This window comes from Octodon degus, unplaced genomic scaffold (genome assembly GCF_000260255.1).
Source record: "Octodon degus isolate 3935 unplaced genomic scaffold, OctDeg1.0 scaffold00228, whole genome shotgun sequence".
Lineage (NCBI taxonomy): Eukaryota > Metazoa > Chordata > Mammalia > Rodentia > Octodontidae > Octodon > Octodon degus.
In genome coordinates, this window is record NW_004524804.1 from 2,972,819 (window position 1) to 2,993,856 (window position 21,038).

Here is a 21,038-nt window from a genome sequence, read left to right on the forward strand (position 1 = left end):
CAATAATTACAACCAAGCAACACAACTACCAGCATATAAATGCTGTGGGAAACTCTGATTTGACCTTATAAACTCAGAATTTTACCCTTATATTAAAGTAAAAGGACAAAAATGCAATTTAAATGATTACTATATGTGGGATAAAGAAGAAGGACGTTCTGGTGAAGGTCTGTATTAGATCACAATGAACAGTAGCACACTATGTGATTTCCAATAAAGTGCTTGTATCGTGGTCCAATTTACCACTGTCATTTATCACCTGATAAAATTCTTGCCCTATTTCAATATACAACTTGTGAAATCACTCTGAAATTTTAGTAGTTAAAAAGTGAATCTCTTTTGTTTACATTATCAATTTACAAATTGAACTTTATTATGTATGTCTTGCCTGCACAAATACTAACAGTAAAACATTTCCAAATGGTTTTAAAATTGTAATAGTGGCACTTTGAATCAGGAGAATAGATACAATTTATTCCACTTCTGTAAACTCAAGTGTTGTACAAATGTTTCCAGCATTTTAAAAGGTTAAAAGATGGTAGAAATAATCAATTTAAATATCAAAAGACTATCAGTTTTAACAAGAATTTTTTAAAATCTATGAAAACAATATAGAACTTCAAGCTGCAGAGAAAGTGGAGGTAAAAAACCAAGTAAAGAAAAAAACCCCAACTATATCTTAACCTTGAATTGGGAGGGCACTGGCCAAACGCAGGAAATAAAAACATAATCATTAGATGAAAGCCCGCCTGTTTTCACACTCATTGGATAGTGGTGACACATTGGGATGTGTCTTGAAAACTGCCAAAACATGAAATAATAAGCTGGTCACCAGTGCGGCTTTCAACTGGCTCTCTGCCGTCTAAGTGCTCTATTCCAGTGTCCTTGCCCTCTTCGAGAGCAGCTGCATTCGGCAGCGTCTCTCTGGGTCCGAGCGCACTGTCTCCTGGTCTGTCTCCTGGTGCGCAGGACGACTGGGGGAGGGGAGGCGGCACGCAGCGGCTGGCAGACAAGTGCAGGGCGTCAGCCGGAAGGCGCCTGGCACAGCTTGCAATGCGAGGTGCGCCTCACACCGATTCTGCCGCAATCCATTCTCAGATTATTATCCTGTACGAATTAAATGAGTCTCACCAAATTTTTAAAATGAAGTCTTAAAAATTTAAATTAATCAGTTTGCTTAATATTAATACATGTGACTAAATTTTCAATAGAAATTCAGTAATGTATATTAACTTACTAAAATACAGGCAGTTTCCCCTCACTCAGAATTGATGATCTCGACATGCATTATTCTGGGGAAGAAACCTATGCTTCTACTTTCTGTCTCCAGGCACACGCACGAGCACCTAGCTCCACTGGACGTGCAAACCCTGTTTAGTACCGATTGTGATGGTGTCCGAAGGCACGCTGAAGGCTGTATTTATGTCCCCAGAGTCACCTAAGCAGAACAATTAGCTTTGACAACACAGCACTAAGATGAATTACTGCAATTGCTTCTTGTTTCCTTAAAGTCAGTTTTCGGCATACGAAAAACAATTAAATAGCATGCACTCCTCCCTCACCACCACAAGCACTCCCGCAGAAAGGAAAACCACACAATTAAAAACGAAGAAAGAGCGCTGAGCTCAGTAACGCCTCAAGAGACTCTGAGCCCAAACTCAGTTAAGTTTAGAATTTGCTTTAGAGAGACGATCGTTCTGTCTCCTCCGCCGGCCGAGCACCTCGCTTCGCGGGGCGCCTGCCCGGCAGCCCGCAGCGCTGCGCACCCCGACTCGCAGCGTCCTCGAGGCCTCCGGGACCTGGCGGGGTGCTCGCCGCGCGGCAGCGGGGTACGCGGTGGTATCCCAGGGCGCGAACACGCCGCGCTAAGTGGCTTTTGAGGGCTTCCAATATCCTTCGTGTATTTCGTTCTTTTAATCACATCTTGAGATTCTAAAGCCTGACGTTTTACTTACTGCCCTGTTGCTTTTTCAAAAACTGAAGCACTTCAAAAAGGGAAGAATTGAATCACTGCAAAATAATAAACGTCAGCAAATGAATATACTTGATGAAATGAAATGACATTTAGCAGAAAAGGAAAAGCATAAGCTGATGTAAACACTCCGGATTGACTCCCAGTAACTCATTTCTTTTTTCTACATAGATGGTTATGGTGAGACTATACCCAAAGAAAACACCTAAATCAAACGAGGCCAGCTCTAGCGCAGTCGGGTTCACAGTCAGTAGCTTCCCGCTTCGGGCCCTGGAAGATCAGCACCAACCTCTGGAGCAGCGCTAACCCCTCACAGCCTCCGCAGTGGGCATCTGACTCACCATGCATTCGCAGTCAAGCAAAGCTAAAAGGGGATGTATATATAAAATAAACACTTAGTCACATTCACAGAAAATTGCCCAAATCATTAATTTATGCATGTGCTCTGCAGAAGAAATTTATTTATTTAGTTTTGCTCTGCTGAGCTACTGCACACTAGAAGTCCTTAAGTTTTATGTTATATACTTCCGTATTTAAAGTTTTAACATTTTAATGAAAATTGTATTAAGAAACACTGGTAGGTTTATAAAAGAAGATGCTGCAGTAAGATATCTCACACACCCACTCTTCCATAGAAAAGGAATACTTCCATTTGATGGTCAAAGGACTTAAATACCTGAGGGTTGTGGTTTGGGTTCAGATGTCCCCCTAAAGCCTCGCATGGCCACAGGATGGCCTCCTGGAGTTTGTGATTAATTCACGATCCAAGCTGGGATTATGAGTGCAGAGCTACACCCTCCCTGAGGCCGCAGCCTGGATGCCACAGAAGAAGGGGGCGGGGCTCCTCGCTGCCGCTGCTCCTCCCTTCCTGCTCTTGCTGTGTAGCTGTTTTCGCCACCATGAACTGCTGCTTGCTGCCATGTACCACCCTACCTTGGAGCCAGCTGAGTATGCACTGAAGCCCCCAGACACTGTGAGCCAAATGAGCTTTACCATCCTTCATTTTGGGTGTCAGGTATTTTGTCTTAGCAACATGGGAAAAGTACCCGAGATAGTCAGTATGCATGATTGTTTTCTTTACATAAATTTTAGGAGAACTTGTCAAGGCTTTACATTCTTGAGTTAAAATACTAAACTCTATCAAGCATATGTATGAAATGACATGCAATGTACACACTAAGTCCATATGGGAAGTTCTTTGACTCCTCAAAGAGTTTTGTCCCTTTTTTGTGCTGCAAATAATTTCTATCTTATTTCTGATGTACACATGTCTCCTGACTCCTGTTGCTGGGCATGCAGCTTCATGATGGTGTGAAACCAACTCACATTCAGTGGAAATCTTACTTCAAATTTTGAACTCTGACTGGTGACCGCACTGGACACTGTCTCGTGATAGCGGCCAGAGGCAGTCAGAGCAACCCTCACAGCCTGCAATTGGGAGGGAGAGCTGACCCCCATGGGCACCAAAGTGGGTTAGGCACATGAAATGTGTTTTCATTTAAAATGGCTTTCAACTTTCCATGGTTCTGTCTGGACAAAGTCTCATGGTAAGTTGAGGCACACTTGTATTTCTCCATGTGCTTCAAGCCTCAATTTTCTGGAAATTTTCTCACTACTAAATAAAAACAAAGTAATCGCTACCACCATATAGTTTGTTTGGGGTAAAATACATTTGACTTCCCATTGAGAATAAACCCTAGCAATATGTGAGAAAGAGAAAACTGTGTGTCCAGAGCCTCACTGCCTCTGCATCCCACAGCGATCTCTTGGAATACCAGGTCCTGCCAAAGCTATGGCCCTGTGTCATGATTTTATCTGCAATGTGGAGTGTTTCTAAATTATGTTATTGGCACTCTTAATTCTGTCAGTGTAAAGGGATGTAGAATGAGTCTATGTTAAATCCCGGAGCTTAGAGTCTACTTGAAAACACCGATATGAAGTGCTTCCATTTTTAAATATTTAAATCTCAATTTTTGAGATGTAAATATTAAGAGATTCCTCTTCCAATCGTGGCTCCTCACACAACAAAAATATTTCATGGCAAATGCAATGACCGATAACCAAATATATGTAAGAAGACCTGATGATCTTTTTGGGTCACTACTTGGGACTCTAAGAGTTTGAGCTAGAGCAGCCCTTTGTCCATCCACAGCAGGATGAAGAGAAGAGGTAGGCAGGCTCACTGGTGCAGGAAGAAAGGAGAACAATGGACGGACACGCATGCACATGATTTTTCTACAAGTACTCCACGCCTTTCTGTTTTTTTGCACTTTCTAGTCAACATGTGAGCCATGTTGACATGCTGCAGAATGTTGAAAGCACCAATGAAATCAAAAGCAAATCCAGGAAACATAATGAAGATGCGCAAGAATGGCATCATTGCTCGAAGTTCAAAGGGTATAATCTCACTTCTTCAGAAATAAAATGAACACAGTCTTCATGAATCTAAGCTTTGCACACAGGTAAGAATACCAGGTGATTTGCTAACAAAGGGTGGTAGATGTAGGTGCACGCAGATGAAAATCCATGTGTGTTTTGCTTTCTAATAAACAATTCATGAATCTTCTGCTTTCAGGTAGTATGTGCAGCTCTAGTGTTTGGGCCACTTCAGCATCCCGCAAGATAACAGCTCTGCCAGTCTAAACTCTATTCTCCTCTGGACAGGTAAAGACCAAGGAAGTTACCAGCAACTGGGAAGAGGGCTGTTATCAGCTCAGAACTTATAGATGGTTCAAATAGTCACTACTTGAAAAAGTATATAGAAAAGGTTTTGGTTGCTGGAGTATTTAAATTGTTACTTCTTCCTTTTTGTGAGTTTAATTAGCATGTAAGGAAGAAAGAACCAGCTTAGATTTCCATCTAAAAAGATTTTTGAAACAACTTTGTTATGTAACACCCTGAGATTATTCTTTCCTTAAAGTATCATTGATATTTTCAATTTCTAATATGGTAGGGTTTCAGTATATAGTGCTATTATTGTTAAATTGTTATTATTTAGTATTATAAGTGCTATTTTTTTCCATATTTGGTACAGATTCTCACTACACAGCTCAGACTCAGTGATCCTCCTGTTTTCAGCCTCTCCACTGCTGGGATTACAGGTGTGAACCACAATGCCCAGTCTGGCTAGCTAAGCACACCCAGGGCAGTGGGGAGGTAGCACAGCATGGGATGCCAGGGATCGAACCGCGGCCCTTGTGCTTACCTAAGCAGGCGCTTAGTCCTCTAAAGCTATTGTGCCGATCCCTTATGGTGGTAAATTCTAGTGTTAACATTGTATCTCTATACACTTGGTCTATCCATGAATCAAGTCACAAGAGTAGAGTTGTTTTGATATATGGCTATATATATATATATATATATCTTTTGCTTTAACAGATTTGATGAAATATCAGGGAGTATGATATACATTAACTTTCACTTTCACAGTGTTTATTTTTCCCTTGAAAGAGTTTTAAGGAAACATACATCAAGCCCCATCCCTTCTTAGGCATTTCCTTGCTGTAGGTTATAGCAGAGGGAGGGCCGTGAGCCTGTGCACCCCACAGAGTGGACTGCGCTCCTCTTTCAGATGGCAGGGAGTGGTCGCCTTGCACTGGGCTGGGACTGCGCTCAGCTGGAGCAGATGGGTCCTTGGGGGTGTCCAGCAGGCGCTCCACTGGGCACTCCTGGCTCTTGCACACAGCAGGGTGTGCTTTGCACCAACCCTGGTCTTTGCAGCTCACAGAAAGCAAGCAGCAGCCTCGCTGAACCTCTCAGTGAAGCCAGACTTGGCTTTGGACAGTGTGCTGGGGTCATGGTACGCAGAAGCGTTTCTGAAGACCAGCTGAGCGTTTGATCCTTGCTTTGGTTGGCAACCCCTTCTAGAGAAGTATGGCCACAGGCATGTTGAGGAGTTGTTTCCATGGGTGTTGTTTCAAGATTTCCTGGCCACTGAGATTAAAGATACCTCTTCACTCTGTTTCTGTCACAGAGTCACTGGCCAAAAGAAATAACCATGCTATGCACTAGGTGCGCGTGTGTGTGTGCACGCACGCACGCACACACACACACATACACAATTACATTCTTTAATTAAAACACTGCATACACGTCTCATGAAAAGTGACAGTTGTAAAGATATCAATTTTTAGCTGTTCCGCTTTTTTCTCAAGAATTAGGTACATTTTAAAGATTGATTTCTATACAAATATAATCCAAAGAGCTGGATAAATGTCTTGAAATTCCTGGAAACATGACCAAGGTGGACTGGGACATCATTTTGAGCTTTGGAAAGCCTTCTAGGCATCTCCAGGAACAGCATCCTAGTTTTTACGCCGCATTGGCACTCGGGGACTGTGCCTCAGCAGCAAAGCCTGACTGCAAGGTCCTCGGGGCCTGTGCTTACTGTGAGGTCCCGCAGAACCGGCTGACACTTGCTTCAGCCAGGGCAGGTTCCCTTTATTTCTATGTGAACTTTAAGGTGGACAGACAGGAGAAGAGAGAAAAAGGTACGGCCTGCAGGGATACAAAGGATGAGCTTTAAGCACTTTTTCGCCTAATGACACTTGCTCGCTAGTATCAAAGGCATTACCTCAGCAGACCTGAAGAACTTCCACTGGCAACGCGCTCCCCCAAGCACCAGCTGTCCCCTCGCCCCTGGTGAAAGCATCTCCGCTACGCTCCTCAGAGCGGTCCGTGCCTGGACGAGTCCGAAGCTGGGGGAGCCCACCCCGGCGTCCGAGGGTCCCCGCGCCTGCAGTCGCAGCACGCACACGCCTGCTCTGCTCCCCGGGGCCCCGCAGGTGCCTCACCCGTGCGCTTGGGCCTCGGATGCTGCTCTCCAGGGCGGCACCAGAAGGGTGCGAACGGGCAGGGAGTCGTTCACCTGTCCTTCTGGAGTTAGATTATTCTCTCAAACAGAGAACTGAGCAATAAACAAGCAAAAAGCTGTGGCGATGTTTATTGGAAAGAGCAAGAGTGAGCGGTGAGGACGATACTGGCCCTGCAGAGTGAGTTTGGGCGGAGGAGAAAAGTGGAAAGGCAGGATGCAAGCGCGTGGGACACCCCTGGACTGCAAGCTGTCCATGTCTGGGTCCTAACCAGGTCTGGCTCCCGCCCCAGGCGCCCTGCTGAAAGCCTGCCAAGCTCCGGGGCAGCCTGCAGGCGTTGGGAACAGCTCTGCACAGGCCCGCCCCATGGACAGATGGACGGTATTGCCCACTTCGCTGCGGCCAGCTTTCCCACAGCCTAATCTCCTAGCTCACGCTCTTTACCAAAAAAGATACCATTCTCAGGAAGAATTAGCTAAGGCTTTTTGTTTGTTTGTTTTTGATTTTGATGCTGAGGATCAAACCCAGGGCTTCCAGCTTGCGAGGCAAGCATTCTACCGCTGAGCCAATCCCCAGCCCCTAGCTAACACTTTTTAAGGGAGTTGCTATGAAAACATTGCATGCTCATTCCTTGAAACCTTCAACTTCTCCATTTTCCTCCCATTTTGTCAGGGTTTTTACCCCACTAGCCTTGGGGCAGGCATTAAAAGAAAACCTGGCAACGCGGCATCACTGCCAAGCCCGCTGCTTCCTGCTTCACTTATGCACATCCTGGCAGCACCTGCAGAGCAAGCTGCACCGTTTGCGCGCTCCACAACTCGACCTCGACTTCAGACTTTCCTCTCTGTAATGTTGAGAATGCGCAGTCAATTATGTAAATCTCTATGGTGTATGAAAGTTTGTTGCTTTGAAGTCGAAAACAAGCATTGTAAGAATGTTTCCAAAAAGTAATAAACTTAATTACCTTCGAACTTCTTGGGTAATTTCCAAGGACTGCTCACAAGCCACACTTAATCTCCCATGCGGGAGCCGTGTCACAACATTGAGGGGCAGCGCCGGACCCAAACACGTGCTTACAGGCAATGAAATTGTTTCATTTTAATTTGGGAATAGGGCTGTACAACAACTTCTTTGGGTATAAATTATAGGTAGAATAATAAGGCAATTTTCTTTATTGAAGGAATTAGACCCCTGCCGTCCAAAGCAGGTCCCAACTAGCTCAAGCGCCAAGATTATGGCTGCAGTCAAGCCAAAACCAAGGGGATGAGAACTTCCAGCCCCTGGGCAGTCAGGACTTGCAGACACCTGTGCAGCAGTCACCTTCGTGGATGAACGTGTGTGGCCACCACATCCGGTAGTCGGCCTGGCTGAACTGGGCATCATCCACAAGGCCTGCAAGGGGCGAGGCAGCCTGGTGCAGTGCCACATGCCTCTCTCAGGTGTTAGCCCCAGGAAAGCCCATCCTCTGTGATGCAGCTCACCCACTCTTTCTTTCTTCCTTCCTTCCTTTCTTTCTTTCTTTCTTTCTTTCTTTCTTTCTTTCTTTCTTTCTTTCCTTCCTTCCTTCCTTCCTTCCTTCCTTCCTTCCGTCTGTCTCTCTCTCTCTCTCTCTCTCTCTCTCTCTCTCTCTCTCTCTCTTTCTCTCTCTCTGTTTTGTGCAGAGTCTCACTATGCAACTTGGACTCATAGTGATCCTCCTGTTTTCAGCCCCACCAGCACTGGGATTACATGTGTGCACCAGCACGGCTGGACATGCTCAGCCATATGGGGCGGGCCCCGAGTGGCATGTAGTGCCAGGGATCGAACCCTGGACCTGAGTTTGCCTAAGCAGACTCTTAGTCTGCCGAGCTATCTTGCTGGCCCTTTCATTCTTTCTGAACACTGATATTTGTAGAGTAAACTTGAGCTAAAAAGAATTAATTTTCACTGCAATATTTATTATGTTAAACACAATTGATTCTTATAAGAATCAAACACATCTTTAATTTTAACTGCCTCAGTTTTACTATAGTCTGTATATAAATGATAGAAATGTGAAGTGAGATTCTTCATATATCAATTTGTAATTTTCATGTCACTGTAAGATACACCCCTTTTCCACTATATAATGTTTTCAACCCTAAAACCATATTTAACAATTTCTTAACATTTGTGAAGATTCAGGTTTCTAAAGAAAATCCTAGGGTTGTTAATATAACTCAGCAGGTTAAGTACCTGCTTTGGCAAGCTCAAGGACCAGGGTTTGATCTCTGATACCACATGGTGCCCTGGCCCTGCCCCCAGGTGCTCTGAGATGGCTACCGCGTCCGGGCATGGTGGCGTCTGCCTGTAATCCCAGCGCTGATGGGGCTGAAAACAGGAGGATCACTATGCGCCCAAGCTGCACAGTGAGAGCTTGTATCAACTACATAAAAAATAATAAAATATTAAAAAATCCTCCACTAACAAACTACTAAGTCTGATAACGAATGTTTAGTTATTAGTGAGAAGTAGAATGAATCATTAAAGTAAAATATAATTATTATTAAATACTCAGTGGAACTGATTCTGTATAAATTATCATAAGATATGATCCTGTTATGATAATTTTATTTTCATTTAAAAACACAAGACATAAAATTGCTACATGATTACCATTTTTAGTAAATAGCAAAAAAGCACCTCTGTTTTATTAGCCCACTTTCAAGTTTATATTTCAGGGAGTAGGAAAAATTAAGCAGCTCACACCTTAGTATGTTGGAAGCCCACTCCACAGAGCTAATTATGAAGGCTCTGACAATGAACTTTTGCTCGGCATTTAGTCCGGCCCTTTCAAAACCTTGGCAAGTAGTGGTATCTCAAGAGATAGGAGCATACTATGTCCTTCTCACCCCGGGTGATCGCACCCACTTTTCCTTCTTCACGAAAGAAGAGGTCTGGGACTAAATCATGGTTGAAAACTTCTGTGTCGGCCCCTCCTGGCAAGGCGACACTCAGGAAGTGGCGTCAGTTTTGGAAGAACACATTCAGACAAATTCAACAGCAACATGTATTTACCCACAGGCCAAATCCCTTCGGAATGGATTTCATAAAATCGGACGGAGAAATGCCCTGTGTATTGCTCAGGTGCTTCTGATGTACAACGGATCGCAACTGTCACAGACAGTTCACACAGTCGACTATTTGTTTTTGGAAATGCAGTCAATTTTTACTCTTACTAAGCAGTGAAGAAATAGAGATGATTACTTTGAGCTGCAGTAGGAAATTTGATGATCAGTCATGCTAACAGAAATGGAATTGTATGTACAGGTCAGAGAGCAATCAATTAATTTTTCATTCTTTCACACTTAAATCGAAGTACAGACAAGACACCCATGCATTTCACTGCACCTACTGAAAGAAACAAGGATTTTTGAAAAGGATTCTCAGACACACGCTGCAGGCTTTTTCATAATTCATAGAAATAATTAAAACAACATTGTGCCTTTTATCTGTGTATATTATTTGGATGTTTTCTAATAACTACCAGTCTTAACTCCAGCGACCCTGTAACTCTTAGAGTCAAAAGCGACGCCGGGTGTGGACAGCACACCAGCGCGCTGTGCTCGCTCAAGGAGCCCGCGCATGCCCATCTGCCCTTAGACTGGCGGAAGCCTCTGAGCCGCATCCCCAGATGCTAACATCGCGCTTCCACTGTGGCAACAGCTGGAGGGACAGAAAATGACAACATGCCTGAGCAAGGGAGGAGCGGCCCTCACAGGCTTCACATCCACTTAAACTACTTCCTAGCACAGTTTTATATTGACTCCAAGATAAGGAAAACCTGACAGTAGGGTGTTACAAAGTAGCACCAGACAGATTTCTGAGACTGGACTCATTCATCACGTCAGCTGCAAAGGGACACGCGCTCTAGTCTATCACTGAAATTGTTGTTCTTCCCGAGAAATGCCAGCACTCTGCAGGTGAGTCAGAAGAAGAATCCCAGGGACAAGTTGGAAAACATATTAACAGTTAAATTGATATAGGCAACAAAGCCCAACTGCTTGCATGATAAATTCACTTATTTCTTAGACATGAAAAGAAACATATAGTGGGAAATTCATCACTAATATTGACATATGTAAATGCATTCAGAGTAGAAACAAAGCCAAATCGAGAGGCTGGGGAGATAGCTCAGGAGAATAAGTGCCTGCCTGGCAGGCACAGGGTCCTGAGTTCAATCCCTGGTACAAAAAAAAAAAAAAAAAGCCAAATCAAGAGCAATCATTCGCGTTCTTACAGACAGACCTGATGACATCATGGGCTCTCACCAAAGCCAGTGCTGACGCTTACCTCACGTGGTTGATGAGCAGGGTGGTGCTGGGGATGAAGAAGTCGTCCACCCTGTCCAGGTGCCGGCCCACAGGCTGCGTGTGCACCGTGTGGTGGGGGCCGTTCCCGCTGGCCAGGGTCACCACCTGGAGAAGCACAGTGGTTACCTGGGCCGCTTCCAATTTACTTAGAGAAAAATTAACTTTTCTGTCATTTGCATAGACTCTTTGAGCCCTCTGCAAAATTACTGTATCATTAATCAAGTGGAAATTTGTCTGCTTTGTCTATTTTCCGAGTAGAAAGCGTTTTTCTATAAAAGTCCCAAATTATGAGAATGTTAACCTTGCTGTAATGCTGAATGAGAAAATGAGAGCCGGACCCCGGGGCGGGAGGCAGGCGGGCGGCGTTGGCGCAGAGCTGGAGACGCAAGCACGGAAACCCCAAAGGCAGACACGGAAGCCTTTAAAATCTTGGGATATAAAGCCATATTTTAAAATAAATTGAAAATAATCAGTTGAAGAAAATTTTAATCCAAAGATTAAGGAAGTTAAAAATATTTGCCTTTGGCAAAATGACGACCCTTTATTCAGTCCCTGGCGGCAGAGAGCAAGCTGGTGACCTGCCTCGGCCTGAGCTGCTGCTTGCAGGTGCGCCCTGCGGTGCTGCGCGGCAAGAACCGCCTCTGCTGCGCTGCCTTCGCCTACCGCGCTCCCTGGGCCGGCGTATCGCGTGGTGGGAGCGCGTTCCTGCGCGGCAAGGCTCTGCGTTCCATCCCCAGCTCCAAGATCAACACATAAATAACAAGAAAGATCCTTCTTCTCTCCTGCCTACATTTCGCTTTCAAATCCTTCCTACAAATTGGACGCGCTGCTCACCAACTCTCGGCCTACTGTCTAAATTACATAATGCATTTCTCAGACTTCTAGCTTTTCCTCTGTCATGGCAGAAATGAGCGGCGTGTGGTTCTGCAGCAGGCTCTCCTGAGGCTCTGGACCTCCCACCGCGCAGCGAGCAGGCCACCGGCGCGCACAGCCCCGCGTGGGCCAGTCTCCACGCGCGCTCCACGGCCTGCCCCCCAAGACCTGCTCCCTCAGCGCTGGCCACGTGAAAGGGCTGCACTCATGACCCTCGGGGACCATCTTCTCTAAAATCTGCGCATTTATAGAGACATTCTGGACCGATTACACAATGCCTACACACTCATGTCTTTTTAGAGTGGTAATTCTTACATTTTCAGAAGAGAGGTGTCATTTAGAAAGAAAAAACATAGCTATGATAAATCTTTGAGAATTTACCTAGGAAGACTAATCGGAAAGTCATTGCCATACACACCTAAAATTGTGACAGTGTTAATTTTTATCAATAATATATCACAGAAAATGTGTACTTTGTATTCAAAATCGTCAAAGATACATGGTTTAAACTGCAAGCAAAATAAAGCCACGTAATAGAAATAGGGCTTTCCTGTCCTTGAGACAGCTTTCCTCGGGTTGGTGGATTATGAAAGATGCTGAGTGAGGGCCGAGGAAATACCCACTTCTTAGGCGTCGCGCCCATTACCAATTTATCTCCCAATTATCCGGCACGAGAGCTCTAAACCAAGAGGAAGTCGTATGAATTGAATTTCTTGAGAGCATTTTTTCCCTTTTCAAATGTCTTAATTCCATTTTCTTTGTGGCTGTTTCCTAATAATCCCGGTGAGAGACAATTGCCATGAATATCTTGACATTTCTGCAGAACCTGGGAGCTCCGAACACAGCGCAGCGAACAACCAGTGGCGAGCCAAGGACTTAGGCCTGCGCACCGCCTGGCCCTGCGCTCGCAGGAGGCCCCGCCGCCCCGCGGCTCCTGCGCGCGTGCATGGAGCGTGCTCCGCGCGTCCTCCCTGCAGCCCTGTCGCGGCAGCTCTGGCGGCCAAGGAGGAGCTAGGGTCACATGCTGGCTCCTGCAGAAGTCGGAAAGAGCCTGTTCTGGGACCCCGAGACCTTCTGCGTCCTTCTCTCCAACTGTCACGCTGACTTAAATAACTCCTGGCTCCTCTGATAACTCTCGGGCTCTACACTGCGTTTACCTCTCCAGGTGGAATAGCTACCTCCACTCCCACTCAGTAAACATTTTAAGACTTTGCTCCGTTCCATTTGCGTACTTCTTCAGGCATTCAGAAACAAGAACCTACTCTGCATGCCTGCACTGGGCGGGGGGAATAAGGCAGACCTCTCTGTGGCTCCTTCTTGTACAATATTCAAGGAGATTATCCAAACAGTTGTGTGAAAACACTGCAACATTTAGAAAACTGTTAAACTATCCAAGCACCTGGGGTCAGAAAAGACGGAGGGATTGATTTTAAGGAACACAGTGCATGTGTTTGTGCTCTTGATTTCTTTTTCAAAACAAGGGAAAATTATTTGTACAAGTGTTTTAAGCTTTACGAAGCTTTTCTTAAGGTAGAGGAAGTAGTATTAAAATAATTTATATCAATAATTGTCTTCATGACTATCTCTACTGATGTGTCTTGCCTTGTCAAGGTTGCACCCGAGAGGAAGTGTCAGGGGACCCCATCATTCTAGCGGTAGGCTGTCCTAACAATCCCCACCAGAGCGAGATGCTTCTCCCCTCAGACGCGGCTCTGTCAGCCAACCCATGGGCCAGGTGCTGGTGGAGCCGAGTTTGGTCAGGAGGATGTGGCAGAAGTGACTGCCTGTGCCTGTAGCTCCTGCTCCTCTAACCTGAGACTGGGCCGAGAAGATGCCAGCAAGAGGAGGCAGGCGGCCCCAGTGAGCCAGGATCTCCCAGGGCAGAGCCCTCCTGGGGCAGCGTTGAGTGGCCCCCGGGGATGGAGACTCGGGCCGCTCCTGGACACTGGGGGCTGCACCTCAGAGCTGCGAGGGATGAGTCACTTGTAAATTTAATTTGAGACATCAAATTTTGTTGTGGTCCAATTGACAAAATAAATAACTGAAATATTATATTTCACAACTCACTTATTTCTATTAAATATAAAATGAGCCATGATTATCATATCTAATTAAAATATTTCAATAGACCTGTCATTTTTTCAATTAAATATTGTAACACTGAAAATACCTCAGAAACAAAACATCGTTAGGGACAACAGAACAGGAATAGGAAGCTGCACTCTGCAGCCCTTGTCGGAAGGTGGCCAAGGTAAGGCCCTGCGTGGAGAAGTGGAATGACCATAGGGAGCCCGAGAAATCATATGAACCATCTTTCTAGGGTTAAATGTTTCTTCTAAATCCCTTTCTATTTCTCCCTGTAGCTTACAATCCTGAAGACTGACAAAAGGTATCATTAAAATGTATTTTTCCTGTGTCTGTGAAGTTCTCGTGTAAACAACTTCAAAGCAGGTCTCGGGGTATCATGGAGTATTTCTAGATTAAAGCAGAGTTTGCAAGCTGCTCTGTGTCTGCAGAGCTGGGAGCGGGCTGATTCTCCGGTCTCTGCACTTCTGGACCTTTCTGGGGAGGCTGGCTAGGGGGCATGTGCCTCCCAAGTCCAAGAGCTTGAAGCCTGCTCCAGGCGGCAGTGTTGAGAGGTGGGAGCAGAAAGGTGCACGGGAGCTTTAAAAATACGGGATTTTTAAAAATGCACTTGCTTCTCCCTGCCTAGTGCTGGGAGTGGAAACCGCCACCTGGGCTGGGTTCCAGGGTGCCTGGACATTTGCTGCGAGTGTTGGTGACTAGGCGTGGCAAACCCATGAGAGCCTGTTTCTTGCTCCATCCTAAACAGAGACAAAGGCAGGTGTCTCTTGTGCTCTGTGTTGGAATGCACAGGCTGCCCTCTTGATTTGGCTCAGCTCAGAATAAATCCATTTTTCTAGTTTTAGGGTTTTCCAGGATTCTTCAGAGCAGCTGGGTGAAAGGAAGCAGGCAGTAGGGCTCCCAGTCAGGTCTTGCCTGTGGTCCCCAGCAGAAGCATGGACTTGGGGTACTGGTAGCACCCTTGTGGGAACTGAGTCAGGGTAGGCAGCAACAGAGTGGTCACTTTGTAACTTGGACAGGCTGCAGCTGCCTTCTTGTACCTGCTGTATGTAAGGAGGACCGCCACACCTGCATGCTGTGGCTGTCCCACCAGTGCTGATTTTGCATATAATTATAGCCTTTATTGAATCTCATTATGTCCTTTCACCACCCAACATTTCTGAGTATCAACAATGTTCCATGTAGCAGGAGGACAAACCTAGGCACTGAATGGTGACAACTGCCCAGGGGCCCTCTGAAGAGACTTTCCTCCCGGGCCCTGTCAGCCCTTACCTGCAAGGTCGGGGACGTCTTCTCCATGCTGCCCCAGCTTAGCACCCAGACCTGGTCGTGGGATTTGTCATAGTGCAGTTTGACAGGGACCGGGTCCGTGCTCACTGCCTATGAGGAGAGACAGGGAAAAGAGAGGCTTCAGGTTAAAGAAGGTCCCATGTTATGGAGCAATTCAGGAATTAAATGTCACATTAAAACGTATTCTGCCAATTGTTTCACTTTCTAAGTCCCTAATTGACCAACTTGGAAGTGTCACCCACACGCCAACCCAGGTCCCTTCCTGCACATCTGTCTGTGCATGGTCTTATGTTGGCTTACGTGCTGTGCAAGCTGGTGAGACCATTTCTAGCGCCAGGCTCCCACCATGGGTGACAGTGCTGTGGTTTCATGAGAGGCTGTAATGTGGTAACTGCTCCCCTAATATAATTTCCAAAGTAAGAAATCCAGAATGACAGAAGGAAAAGGCAGCTGTTGAAAATGTTTCTTTGCTTAAACACCCGTCATCTGTTGATGACACCTAGGCTGTTTCCGTGTGTATGTGTGGGTGCACATGCATCGCTGTAGCATACTGTCTTGAGCTCGCCGGGGAAGACCAAAAGGGAGCAGCTGGCTCAAATGGAATTTCTGGTTTTAGGTTTTTGAGGCAACTCCATGGTGATTTCCATGTGCTATAAATAACACAGTGGAGTACTACTGTGCAGTAATAAAGATGAACTTTAGCACTGTAGGAAAATGGGTGCACCTGGACACCAAAACACTAAGTGAAGTAAACCAGACGCAGAGCTTAACTATCAAGTAGTGTCTCTTCTGTGATGAACTATGTACAAGCGCACGCGCGCGCACACACACACACACACACACACACACACAATGGAGTACGACAGACTGCAGTAGGAAAAGAGATTGTAATTCAGAGTGAACGGCGCAGCTAAATGTGTGCCTGGACTTGGCGCAGCTGTCTCACATGTTTCCTATGTTCCTTGGCCAATTAGTGTGCTTTTCAATTTGTGTATATAATTGAAATGTGCTCTGTGGATGTACTAATTCTCCACAGTGAATGCAATCAGTATGTACTGAAAGCAGGTATGAATAAAAGTCAAGTGTTTGGCGTGCCACACTTGTTACAGTGAATGAGCTTTTACCTGGAAGTATTTTTAAGGTGTTAGCTAAAACAACTTCCCAGAAGGATTTGTTGCCCACAAATTATTTTAACCACCTTAATGTTAAGCTATTTATAATGTAAGTTAATATTTTTAAAAAGTTATTTCCTGTAGTGTTTACCTGTATATTTTCTAAGTTTGTAACATAAAATATATGTATTCAATAAAGTAGGCTTTATGCAATAACAAGGTATTTTAAATTCTCTATCATCACAGAATTTTCCAAGTCCTAATTTTTAATGAAACACCATTCTCATTGGATTACTAAAGGTAAACTACCTCTGCAATTGGATGAATGAAAATTCCTATCTTAATTTAATTGTTGGAAGTTTAGACTTACTCTCATATGTATTCTAAAACTTTCCTATGCATTCTACCTATTTAAAATGCTCAGTATTCGTGGGTTACTGAAGTAATCAATGCAATTCTGAAAAGACTTATTTAAACCTTTTTGCAGCTGTGCCTTTATCTCTTTCCTCATGCATGGCAGAACCAAAACGCAGTCTGGAGATGGGTAGGGCAGGTCCTGCCTGGCATGCACCCGGTGAAAGCAGTGTCCAGTCCTCCCCTCTGATGGGCAGGAGGCTTTCCAGTGGTCCCAGAGGCAGGAGTAGTGAGGTGACTTACTGCAGAATCTGCACTGTCAGGTTAACCTGTCCCAAGCTTTCTGAGGCTGAAAATGCCACTGTTTGCCTAGGCAGTGACACAAGGGGCCCTGCCAGGCACATTTTCCTTTCTTCCTGCTTGGAAGCCTGAATGCCAGGACACTCCACACCCACTTCAAAGGCCATGGTGAGGCTACAACAGGGTCATCTTAACAAAACCAACAGCTAAAGGGTACAGAGGGAAGAAATGGAGACCAAATTCTCAGTAAAAAGCCTGAATTGTCGCTTGAAGCTAGACTTAGTGTTATTAAGGTCATTCAGTAGGCTTCCTATATAAGAAATTGTCTGATATTTTTGCTAATGGTGTTTGAATGAATGCAGACAATTCACAAATTTTGTTGTGGGCTGATCAATAATTTCAATGCGTATTACCTATCATCAGTCGCTGCACTAATGACAAAGTATGTGTAATTATTAGCATATTTTGCATGCAGCTTAAAATGCAGTTATCATTGAGTTCTGGAAATGCTGAAAATAGAACAGTTCTATATAAAGAAATGAAACACTGACAAGCCTCATTGGCACTCAATTGCAAGAACATAATAATAAAATGAGCAAAGTTCTATAAATAACAGAAAGAACCACTGGAATAAGAACTTCCAGTGTGGCAGTTCACCTGGACTTCTGTAACTATTATCTTACGCGATGCAGCACATCACATGTATGGTAAGAGAGCCCAGGCTGTCCTGCCTCGGTCATCCACCCATAACTGGGACTGCTGGACTTCCAAGAGGCTCCCCGTGACAGACAGCTCCGTTCCTGACACCTGAGCTAACTGCCCTCCCACGTGTGCCACACTCCTCTAAGAATGCACTGTGGCTCTGCTCTTGTGGGCGGCGGATGGAAGGAAACCTGCAGGAGTTCAGCGCTACAGCTTTGCCTTCAGAAGCGGTGCTGCGCTAGCCAGGGACCCAAAGGCAGGAGGGGTCCTGCCAAGAGCAGCCGTTCTGCCGCTGAAAGTAGCAAAGTACCTTAGGGAGTTAACAGTTGTGGGCTCAATGTACTCGACATTTAAATAGAAACTAAAAATATCTGCTCCAAAAAGTTGCTGAGGCAGTAGGTGAGGGGAACCTAGTGTGACGTGGCCATACGCAGGCACGGCTCGTGCCGAGGGACCCTCGAGCACTACTGAGAGGACGCAGAGTCTCTACCGTGATTAGCGGAAGGGCTGGGCGTGGCTCCACGCAGGAGCGCTGCCGGGTGTGCCTTTGTGGGTTCCCTCTCCAGAACTAGAGAGGAAAAGAAAGAAAAACTAATTGAACCAGAGTCATTTTCATAGCTATAACCATTTTAATGACCACTGGCATGTACCCTAGCATTACATTTAAAGAGTCAGAGCCGCAATACCTTTCTTTAGCAAGGGAACGCCTAAGAGAGAAAGCAAACAAAGAAAGCCTCTTTCCTTACAGAAAACATAGAACAGACGGCGAAAGAAGCACTAGAATGTCATGAGAAGCACCCTACAGCGAAACAGGGAGCGGACACTGCGAGAGCTCTGAGGAAGGAACACAGCTAGGCTGAAGGGCAGAGGCAGAAGGGCTCAGCTCAGGCGCGGTGCCGTGCTGTCAGTGCGAAGGCAGTTCATTCTTTAAAGTTAACTATGCGAATATTTCACAGGAGGCGCCAGGAGGCAGCCCGTGACCAACTGCATTCCCGTGTATTAAGATAAAGTATATGTATTTGGAGGAGGGAGCTATCAATCAAGGTTCAAAAAACTTCAAAATGGGAAAAATGTGCAAGGATCTATAAACGCATTAAGTGCTTTGTGCTTTAGCACTTCAAAAGTTCAGTATTAAGTTCAGTTACTGTACAGTATTTTGATGTTTGGTTATAAAAGTTTAACAGAACATAAAAGATATGTAGATCAAAGAGATGAAAAATAATGTGACAGAATTTATTTAGAAAAAAATAATTCTTAGGAAGAACATCTGCTGGCAAATTTTTGAGTGTAAGGTACACATTTTACAGGGTTTTCTGCAAAGAGTATGATCGAAATATTCCTGTATAAGCACTTATGTAATCTCTCCATAACCTAATTTTTAGTAAAAAGTAAAAAGGTAGATATTTTACTACTTATACCATCAGCTTTTGGAAGGAATAAATGACACCTTACAATATATGCAAGTATATTCTAAAATTGGCCGTTTGCTTTGTGCAAAACAGAAAACGGTATTTGTACGCTTCCGTCCTCCGGCCCTCCGCTCTCTCCCTCCCTGCCTGCGTTCCCTCTTTCCTGGCTCCGTTGTCTTCATTTCTTCTGCCTGAGGGCATCCCGGCTGCTGCCAGCCTTCCCGCCTGCTGGACACCCTGGCCGGGCTGCCGGGGTGCGGACCCGGCGGCACCGGCTCTGGCCCTCGGGGCCTCCGCTGGCGCCTGCCTGCTTCCCGGAGCCTGCCTGTTTCCCAGAGCAGTCCTCTGCAGGCTCGTCTCTCTTGCCTGTCTGTTCCGCGGACTCGAGGTTCCAGAGGGCCCGCGCTGCCTTTGCTCAGGTGAAGGCTTAACCCGTGCGCATGGAATACCGCTACGTAAGTCGAAGTCACTTTCAGTGGGCACACCTCTAAGTCTACCTAACTGGGAAAGGTTAACCGAGGAATTCTACAGCACCCCGAAGTGCATTGCTGCTAAGACCATTGCTGTTCTAGTCAACAAAAACGATGACCTGGCCAGGCTACATTTTTACGTATCGCATGAACACAAATTTTAAAACTCTCACCATTGTGGCAGTCCTCTTATCGACACAAGCTCTGTCATTCTTTTTACAAATTAAAGAGAACAAAAGAAGAGGCCATCGAAGTTGACCAATGTGCCCTGTAAAGTTCGTGGTTTTCAGCCAAAACTCAGGCTACTGCATCCCCTGGGACAATTACCCACGTGGATTACCCCAGTGGCTCAATACTGGCCCGTGCATTAATTGCTCATCACATGCAGCGTGATTCCTCTCTCAGCTGGAGAGGAGAGCACCCGCGCTCAGCTTCCCGCGCCGCGCTCGCCACGCGGCGGCTCCCTGCGCGTGCGCACGCTCGGCTCGGGGACCCCGCACAGCCTGCAGTCAGCTGCGGTTTACTGAAGAGCACATGGGAAGGAATGCTCGGCAAAGGCGCGCCTGCGCTGGGCTTTTTCACGTCGGACTCAGCCTATATTGAGTTTTCGCTGGTGGCTTGGTATACCTTACATTTCACTGTCAATATCAATTTGGCCAAAGAAATTATCTTCCATTTCTGCCTTGAGCAGCCAGTGGGAATAAGACTTACTTGTAGTTAGAGTCTGAGGGGCTCAGCGTTGATCTACTCGGTAATTCTATCACATTTTAATTAAATGAAATTTCTGACACTTCAGATTATGAATTTCTTTCCAGAATATAAACATCCTAAATTATGTGCACACCAGTCCTTCACTTGGGCTGGTGAGACTTGGATAATTACATGATTATCCACCAATCAGATTCCGTTGAACAACTGGGTATTTTGTGAAGAAAGCTGAATAGTGTTTATTCTTGTTCTTAATAATGTTACTCCATATATTCGGGGTCTAGAAGTCAAACTTCTTGATTTCCCACATTGTATTATTTTTAGTGTTATATCATCATGATAAAATAACACTCTACCCTGTTTATAAAAGTGGGTTAAAATACTACCATCTAATATTAAAGTTAGACTTTACTTGTAAAGTTGTTATAAAGATTATAATTAAAGCATTTATCGCTAACAATTTAAAACATTTTTTAGGACATAGTTCACATATACTCTGAGGATTTATTCACTTATTTCTTTTCATCTCTGGTGATCTGTAAACATGAACTTCCTCATAATCCCCCCGTACATAGTATTACACAAACTCATCAATATTCCCTGAAAGAAGTGCAGAAAACA

The 21,038-nt window shown here is 45.2% G+C and overlaps 1 protein-coding gene across 1 annotated transcript in view; it reads right to left on the reverse strand.

The window, feature by feature from the left end:
* Window positions 1-21,038, reverse strand: part of Fstl5 (follistatin like 5) — a gene marked incomplete at its 5' end in the record, with an annotated part of 578,391 nt that overhangs the window by 43,069 nt on the left and 514,284 nt on the right. Inside the window, 2 exons of the mRNA XM_023705749.1 lie at window positions 11,095-11,219; window positions 15,345-15,452. Of these exons, the coding sequence (XP_023561517.1) occupies window positions 11,095-11,219; window positions 15,345-15,452 (233 nt within the window). The remainder of the gene's footprint in view (window positions 1-11,094; window positions 11,220-15,344; window positions 15,453-21,038) is intronic.